We start from the raw sequence: 10,044 nt of genomic DNA, 5'->3' as shown, positions 1-10,044 counted from the left end.
TATGAACTGAGTAGATTCATTGAGATTAAGAATTTATATTATAATTTAAATTACAATATCGATTATTGCCAATTGCAGAAAAGATAAAAATGACAATGTAATATGAATATAAATAAAATAATATTATAAAGAAAATATTTCAACCACACATCTACAATATGTAAAAACAATATGTTTAATCAAAATTGCAACGATTGTTTTATAAAAAACTATTCTCGATTCAAGTTTTATTTGCGATCTATGCCGTATAAATTGCTACAAAATAATGTTTTCGAGTACTTCACAAAAGTAATTTTGAATCCTTTTTTAATAAAAAATCAACTTTGATATATACAGTATATCTATTAAATATATATTTTCACGTTTGTGAATTCTTAATAGTTCGAAAAAATATTTAATAAGTATACACTGAGAGCATATTATAACATTTGTAATTAATTTTTTAATTTTTTTAGTATATTAATTTGTATCAAAAATATATATATATATATATTTTTTCGGGTTAGAACGTTTTTCGCCGTGTCCGGTTCCTAATTGCCATTCTCGTCTGCTGTTCCATTGTTCCTCTTTTAAATTCTTTTCGCTTATAGACTTCCGTATCCCTGCCTTCCATGTTGTTTTTGGCCTTCCTCTCTTCCGTTTTCCTGGAGGTATCCATTCTATTACTTGCTTAGGGAGTTTATTTTTATCCATTCTTTGTACATGTCCGTACCAGACCAATTGTTTTCTCTCAATATCATCCATTATTGAGCCTTCTATTCTCATTCGTTGTTTAATTTCCTCATTTCTGATTTTATTTTTTCGTGAAATCCTCAAAGATCGTCGTATGGCATCTATTTCTGTTGCTTCCAACCTTCTCTTGTTTCCCTTCGTTAGTCTCCATGTTTCGCATCCATACAGCAATACACTTTTTACCATTGTTTCATAGATGTTAAATTTCCTCTTTTTCGTTATGTTTTTATTCCACAAGATCCCATTCATACATGCAATAATCCTTCTCGATTGTGTTATTCTACTGCCTATTTCTTGATCATCCGTTCCTTCTCGGTTAAATGTTGTTCCCAAGTATTTATACTCCTTGCAAGTGCTGATTTCTTTGTTCCCATCTATTACAAGATTCTCTGCATCCGATCCCATGCAAAGGAACTTTGTTTTTTGAGTATTTACCGTTAGTCCCCACTTTTCATACTCCTCCATCAATTTTTTTACCATGTATTCCATATCGTCTCTATCGTTTGATATTACCGCTTGATCGTCCGCAAATTGGAGCGTGTATAGGCATTGGTCATCTAGTTCTATCTTCATTCTATGACATTTCCGTTTTTATTGGTGTAAGGCCTTGAATATATAGATCTTAAAGAGCGTTGGTGATATACAGCAGCTCTGGCGTAGTCCTTTTGATACTGGGAATTCCACTGATAAGCTGTTGTTCTGTTTTATTCTCGATCTTGAGTTCTCGTATAGGTTTTTTAAGGCTTTTACTAGGGTATAGTTAATATTTGATTCTTGAAGGGCTTCCCATAACTTTGTTGTTGGTACAGTATCATATGCTTTTTGGAGATCTATAAATGTTATATGTACCTCTTGATTCCTTGCCATCTTTTCTCATTTACTTGTTTTAGGCAGAATATATTGTCTGTACATGATCTTCCAGCTCTGAACCCGTTCTGTTCTTCCTCCTCAAGATTGCTATACTCCCTCTCAATCAGGTCCCTCAGAATTCTTCCGTACTACCGACTCATTGTGCTTGTTACTGAGATCCCTTGATAGTTGTTAGGGTCCCTCTTGAATTATTTTTTGTGTATGGATGAGATGTATGCAATTTTCCACTTATCCGGCACTGGATGACCGTTTAGACACTGATTAAAGATGTTGTTTAACATTTGATATAGCTTTTCAGTACCACATTTCAGGAGTTCTGCATATACCTCTTCCGATCCACATGCTCTTCCGTTCTTGAGAGATATTACTGCTTTTCTAACGTCTTTTGTTTCAATGTTGACTTCTTCTCCTTTTATTTGAATGTGTGTTTGTGCATTTATTTTATATTTAGGTCTTTTCTCCGTCAGCAAGGCTCTTGTAGTGGTTTATCCATTCTTTATGTGATATTATCGGGGTTGGCACTGTTTCGCGTTTTTCCATTGTTGTATTTTTAATGAATTTTTACACTTCTGTGCTTCTTCTTCCTCCAATATATGTATTTATCTCTGTGCACTTTTTATCCCACAGCTTGTTTTTTTCGGCATTTATGGTTCTCCTGACTTCGTTTTTTTTCCCTATATAGAATTGCTTGTCTTCTTCTGATTTTGAGTTTAACTCTTTAAGGTATAATGTCCTTTTTTCTTTTACCAGTTGATCAATTTCATCAGTCCACCACATTTTGCTGCTCTTTCTTTTTTCTTGGCTTCCCAATGCTTCCTCTGTTGCTCTATGAATGCTCTCCAATATGTTCTTATATATGTCCTCAAATTCCTCCAGTTCCTCCATTAATTTCTCGTTCAGTCTCTTCTGATATAAATATTTTACACTGTCGTGTATTAAGCTTTCAAGGTTGTATTTTACCTTCTTAATTTTCTCTGTATTTTGTTCATATCTTTCTTTAGCACTTTGGGTTTTGTGTCTGTAGGGCAGGAAGATTTTAGATCTAAGTAGTGGTCCGAATGGTTTCTTGTTCCTCTGAGCACTCTTACATCATTTATCTTGATGTTACTGCTTTGTCTGGTAATAATATAATCGATTATTGATTTTAGATTTCGACTTGGTTGTACCCACGAATACTTGTGGATTTGTTTATGTTTAAAGAATTTATTTTTTATCGTTAGGTAGTTATATTTACAGATGTCGATTAACCGGGTACCGTTATCGTAAATGCCAAAAATATACAACAGCAAAAATTTGTTTATGAACCACCTTGTATAGTGTTAATTTTCGGAAATTAGGAAAAAAAGGTCACGAGACGTACCGTAATATATATGTATATGTATATATATGAGTGTGTGTATGTATGTATGTTTATATATTATACCCATGTAGGGGAAGGTGGGGTAAGACGGACCCCCTAAGCAAAAATGGCTATATTTTTTATATTAATGACAAAAAGTAACTGAAATTTAGCATGAAAAAACTGTAGAATGTTTATTATAAGATTATAATGTTAAATTTTCAAAATTTGCAAAAGTTTGAATTATTATTAAGATTTTTAAAAACTTAATTTTGGTCTGTTTTACCCCATAGGTGGGGTAAAATGAACCATCCCATGGGGTAAAATGGACCAAGCCGAGATAATATGGATCAAGAAATAATTTAACTGATCAACTCAAAATCAAAACTATATAGTATTTATTAAATATTTTTGAATAAGAATAGAAATTAATTTAACATTAATTATTTTATTATACACACAAATCTTTAAAATAATTATAATCTTTATAATTTTTAACGTTTATATTAAATATAACATTAAATATAACATTTTAAAATAAAGCATGTAAATAAAATAAATAATTATTATAAAATCTGTTTTTATTTGGAGACATTATTTTCAATAAATTTCAAGTTTCTTCTACTTTTAACAGTGCGTTTTTTATTTTTCATAGCTTTTTTCAGTAAAAAAAAATGAGATGTAAAATATTTCTCAAATCAGAGCAAATATATAAGCAGAAAACTATAAGTAGAAAGTATAAGTAGAAAATATAAGTAGAACAAATATATAAATTGGTCCGTTTTACCCCATTTAAATTGGTCCATTTTACCCCACATGACAACATTAATATTATCTTATTTTTATTTACCTGTATCAAAATTATTTTTTAAATGTAACTGATGAAATATTACTTCTCAATAACCAGAAATATGGAACTTGTAGAAAAATTTTAAAATATTAAGTTTTGCAATCTTAGTCACTTAAAATGTAATACTAAGAAATTAGATCACGAGATCTATTTGCAAGAATTTGACGTTTTTTTATAAATAACTTACGATAGTCTTATGATATAATGACGTAATTTTTAAACAGTTAAAAAGCATCAAAAAGGAAATTAATTTTATGTTTATCCAGCAGATAGAGGTACTTACTAATAAGATCTAGCAAATGGACCATTTTACCCCGCGGTCCGTCTTACCCCACCTTCCCCTACTCTGTAAGTTTCCTCTACACTTTCGTTTATATTCAAACATACCAAATCACCTTTTACTTCCATAACATCTCAGTATCAGAGTGAACGGTACAACAAAAACAGCGTACAGGAAAGAAATTAGGAAATTTCTTTCACAAATATCAATCACAAATAAATCAGGTAAAAATTTACATTTATAACACATATAATCTAATTGTAAGATAATATATATAATCTCTTCAAAATCTTTATGACACTTAAGAATCTTCGAGTTTGAATAATATCCAGAACAATTTGAAATTATTGTCATATCTTTAAACTGGTTCGATATACATATATATGTATGTCTCGAGCTTATCGTTACGATTGTCGTGATTGCCAAATTCAATTTTGATATCAATAGACTTTAATTTTGCACAACCAATTTTATATTAGTTATTTTGCAGAGATAAAGAGTTACATTAATTTAATCCACAATACTCTGATTTTTATCGTATTATTTTTAACTTACATTTATGATTTAAAAAAAAGTTAAAAACAAATTAAATTAATATAATAATGTGATAAACATTTGTTTTTTTTTTTGTTTAAGACGTGCATTTTAAAGATCTTGTAAAATGTTCACTCGTTACGAAATATATTACACGATTTTATTTGTTGTCGTGGGTAGTATATTCGCTGCTAATTGTCCAAACAATGAGACATGCAAATGCACATCAAATGAACTGGTCGAAATAAATTGTAAAATGAACGATTCTTCTATTAAAATTCAAATTAGACCAGGACAATTTATGAAAGTATGTATATATGTCTTTTTAAGTCACAGGTGTTCTGTATTTTTACATGTATATACTTGCAAAATTTGTGCGCTTCTTAATACATACAGTCAATACTATTCCTAAAATCTAAATTTACATAAAATTTAATAAATAATAAATTTAAATATAAGATAAACAAATTTGTTAAATCAAAAAACATATTACTACTCAAATATCAAAGAATGGCAATTTTAAATATTTTGTTACATTTGTTTTAAAATAAATAATGTGAAAGGCTCAGGTAATTAACAAAATCAACTAAAAATCAAAAAGATCGTTAAGAAATATAATGCAAATTCTTCGTGCAAAGGTTATTGTATTCTCATTTGAAATTATTTTCAAACAGCATATTGTTCGGATAATTAAAATGTATTGTTAAAATTGTGATATAGACATGTTACAAACAAAACCGTTTATCCAGAATAAACAAGATGGAAGAGTGAATAACTATTGAAACTTATCAGTCAAAAGTTACAATGTTAATAAAACATTGACAAAATGTTAATAGAATTAAATTAACATTTTAACTTTTGACTGATAAGTTTCAATAGTTATTCACTCTTCCATCTCGTTTATTCTGGATAAACGGTTTTGTTTGTAACATGTCTGTATCACAATTTTAACAATACATTTTAATTATCCGAACAATACTTCTGCGAAATGGATTTGAAATATATCATTCACTTCTTTGTATTTTTATAATTACTGCGTGCAATTCCTTCGTCAATATTCTACACTGTGAAAAACTTGATGTCAGGCAAAACATTTGTAAACAATTTCAAACGTGAATACAGTAACTTTCGCACAAAGAACTTAAATAGTGGCTCTTTACGCTTTTTTTTATTTTTGTTTTAAATTTAATAAAATTTCTTATTTACATTAAATTTTTATTTTCATAAAAGCGTAAACTTAAAATATATACAGCAGCAATAAAAACAAGTAACTATTTTCTATTTTTTTTACTAATAAAAAAAGTGTTGTAAGAATACTTCATTTCTGTTTGAGAATTTTTTTACATTTATTTCGTGAAGCTTGTTAAGTTAATAAATTTGTTAAAGAAAATAAAATCTTTTAAAATTATTTTGTTAAGTTTTTGCGATTAAAAAATTTGTAATCTAAGATTAATTAAATCATGATAAAGATTAAATAATTATTAAAATTAGAATAATTATTAAATAAATTGTATCCAAAACTTAATTAAATCAAATTAATTTTTTCTCATACAGGTTTACTGCTCTAACTTCAAGTGGTCAGACCTACATACGTACAATTTTACAAAATACGAAACAAATCAAGTGTATTTTTTTACGTGTGATTTACCAGAAAACAACAGTTTAAAAACAATTACAGATATGTTAGGAACTACTGATGTGAAATATTTACATTTTCATTCGAAAAAATCTTTGTCCTTCAAAAAACTGCATTTGAAGAGCTTCGAGAATTTATATTTATTGGATTTATCGTATAACTATATAGTTATGATGGACAAATATCTGCTGGAGGATCTAACTAATCTAAAGAAACTAATTATGCGCGACAGTAATTTACAAACAACCTTTCCTTTTCATTATCCTCCCCAATTGCATGAGATAGACTTAGGAGAGAATAAATTAATATCGATAACACCAGGCTCATTCGACAAATGTCGTAATTTAACATTTCTTTCTTTAGAAAAAAATAACTTAACTGAGCTTAAATCGGGAATTTTCGACAAACTCATCAATCTTAAGTCTTTGTACCTTACCTCGAATAACTTGGTCAGCTTGCCGGAAGACATATTTGCGAAGCTAAAAAATCTCGAAACACTTAGTTTAACTAAAAACAGTTTTACATTTTTGCCAAGGTACCTACTACAAAACAATACAAATCTGCAAAGTTTTGACTTATCCTTCAATAAGAAGAAATTGATCGACTTACCAAATAAATATTTTCAAAATTTAACAAAATTGGAGATATTGAAGCTGGAAAAAAATGGATTTACTATTTTGCCGGAAGATCTTTTGTGGGGATGTTTCTCACTGATTACTCTCAGTCTAAGTGGAAATCATCTTGGTTTTTTATCAGAACTTATATTCCGGGATTTGACAAAATTGTCAGAATTAAAATTAGACTCCAATGCATTTAAAGACCTACATGATTATATATTTTCAAATCTCAGACAATTAATAAAATTAGATTTATCAAAAAATCATATTCGTTCCATTAACGAGTACGTTTCTATTACTTTAATTAATATATCAACATCATCAATGTTTATATTTCTTATATTTTTGTTAATAGAAAAATTGTTTTAATCTTTCAGTCAGCTTTTCCAAAATTTAATCAAGTTGGAAGAATTGAACATGGCAGATAATTCCTTATCAGTTATTTCTGATAAAAGTTTCAATTCTTTAAGCAAATTAAGGATTGCTAATTTTTCAAGCAACTTTCTTACGTTACAACCCACTACAAGTATTTATATACATTCGCCTTTTATTGATTGTCTTTTATTAGAAGAATTATATTTAAACCACAATAATATTTCGCAAATATTCAACGACTGGATTTTTATTCATTCACGCCTTAGGAAACTGGATCTCAATAATAACTATATATCCAGTTTTTATGTAAGTATATCTAAAAGTGTCGATAACAATAACAAATGTGTCATTATTCAAAATGCTTATTCATGATGTCGATAATATTTAATGATCTTTTTTGTTCATTTTAGATCGACGATTTACAGTTTGCACCAGAAAGAATCGAAGTGGATTTAACTTATAATAAAATACAATACATCAGTTTAGAAAATGTCGAAGACGTGATCAATAATGGTTGGTTAAACAGCATAGTGATATTGATTGGACATAATCCTTTGCATTGCGATTGCAAATTGTATGATTTTCTGCGCTATATTGAAGGCAAAATGCATCCTAACATCAAAAGATATATTCGTATAAATTTAGAAAATTTAACTTGTCACACTCCATTTCGATTGAAAGACGTGCGTGTTATAAATTTGCAATCTGAGTCATGTATAGCAAATAATACAGATATTGTGATGTGCCCCGATAAGTGCAACTGCTTTGTCAAGCAGGAGGAAAAAACTTTCATGATTGATTGCTTTCGCAAAAATTTGACTATTGTGCCAAGCTTCATGATAAAGCCGCCCGATTCCTGGCAAGTCGAACTCAATCTCTCCAATAACCAATTAACACAAATGCCAAATTTGACAAACTTGAGTTATGGAGTAGTGAGCAAACTTATCTTATCTCACAATAACATTTCCGAGATTTCCTTGGATGGACTGTCGAAAACATTAAAGGTACTTAAACTTATTGTATTTTATGTAAAAAACACAATTTTGAAAAAAATATTTTATAAAACGTAAAAACAAATTAAATTTGATTTTTTATCTATTTTATCTTGTAGGGTAATAGCGTAATAAAAAAATAATGAGCATTTTACGATAAAATTTTAAAATCAAACTTTTGTTTCAGGCCTTGGAGATACATAATAATAATATATCAACAATATCTTCCGATGTGTTAAATTTCTTGAGAAACGCCACAAATTTAACTTTATTGACGTTACGTGGAAATCCATTGATATGCGACTGCAATACTAAAGATTTCGTAGAATTTATTATCTTAAAATTTAATATTATAGCTGATCTGCATAATGTGACGTGTAATGGCAAGAATAAACTTATATCAAACATGATGACAATGAACTTGACTGACTTTTGTCCGATTGTTCATTATGTGAAGAATAATGGAGAACAATTGTATACAGAGCACATTTACTGGTTTATTTCTACTTTTGCGGGATTAATCATTGGCACCTTCTGTTATATGTATTAACTGCATCTTAAAAAAAGGCTATTTACTCATAAGTTCATAATAGACGCAGATGAAGAAAATGAATCAGACAACGAGAAATTATACGACGCGTTTATAAGCTACTCGCAGGATTATCGTGATAAATGTGTTAGCGCGCACTGGAGAACGGCTCGACGTCATTCAAGCTGTGCCTTCCTTATAGAGACTGGTTAACAAGCGAATGGACAATGGTAAACATTGTAAAATCTCTAAAATTGTCCCAACGGATGATAATGGTGCTGTCGCCAAGCTTCTTGGAGAACATTTGGGGAAAGATAGAATATTGTGTTGCGCTTAGTCAAGCGCAACAAGACAAGAAGCAATCAGACAAGATTGATTTGACAAGAAGCAATCAGACATGATATTAATCCCGTACGGTAATATAGAACCCACTGACGAGAGCTTAGATTCAGAACTGAAGACGTACATATATTCGAACACTTACATCAGATGGGGAGATGCTTGGTTCTGGAATGAGTTGAAAAATCATTGAAGCATGATTTTCAGCTGAGCACAAATCGCAGTAAATTTAAATTTTAATATTATAATCAGATTTCAAATAAAAAATTTTCTAGTTAAATAACGAGATAAAATTGGAGATATTGATCTATTTTTTATATCAACGGCAAAATACAGCGGTAGAAAAATTGGATTTTTTGTTAATAGAAGCGATGTGCGCGAGAAAAAAGTACTTTATTGCATTGTCTTACAATTAATTATACAATAATGCAAAATGAGTTAAAATTGATAATACAATGAATTTACACATGTTATAAATTTATATTTGCAATACTACCTGCAGACACAAAAAACAAATTGAAGTATTAATTTGTGTTTTTATTAAGTTCTTAATAGTTACAATGCTTAAGTAACAAGAACAATTTGATAATATAAATTAAATCTTAGCAAAGTAAAGGAAATGTTATACTTTGTAAGATATTAATATTTTTAAAGACGTAACGTGTTTTATAAGAAGACGAATTTTTGTAATATGCTTAAAATATGTATATGTCATGTTTAACGCAATTTGTAAGTTTTCAAATCTAAATAATTACAAATAAAATTTTTTTCATATATATGAACTGAGTAGATTCATTGAGATTAAAAATTTATATTATAATTTAAATTACAATATCAATTATTGCCAATTGCAAAAAGGATAAAAATAACAATGTAATATGAATATAAATAAAATAATAATTTAAAGAAAATATTTCAACCATACATCTACAATATGTAAAAACAATATAT

At 28.8% G+C, this 10,044-nt stretch overlaps 1 protein-coding gene across 1 annotated transcript; it reads left to right on the top strand.

Moving 5' to 3' along the window:
- Positions 1–4,162: 4,162 nt before the first annotated feature.
- Positions 4,163–9,869, top strand: LOC136997931 (protein toll-like). Its single transcript, XM_067349363.1, has 6 exons — positions 4,163–4,295; positions 4,708–4,912; positions 6,160–7,142; positions 7,236–7,539; positions 7,644–8,237; positions 8,413–9,869. Exons 2-6 carry the CDS (start codon positions 4,733–4,735, stop codon positions 8,773–8,775), a joined length of 2,424 nt encoding a protein of 807 aa, XP_067205464.1. The 5' UTR covers positions 4,163–4,295; positions 4,708–4,732; the 3' UTR covers positions 8,776–9,869.
- Positions 9,870–10,044: the final 175 nt, after the last annotated feature.

Source organism: Linepithema humile, chromosome 2, assembly GCF_040581485.1.
Source record: "Linepithema humile isolate Giens D197 chromosome 2, Lhum_UNIL_v1.0, whole genome shotgun sequence".
Classification (NCBI taxonomy): Eukaryota; Metazoa; Arthropoda; class Insecta; order Hymenoptera; family Formicidae; genus Linepithema; species Linepithema humile.
Note: the sequence above shows the minus strand (reverse complement) of the source record. Positions and strands in the feature narration are given on the sequence as shown.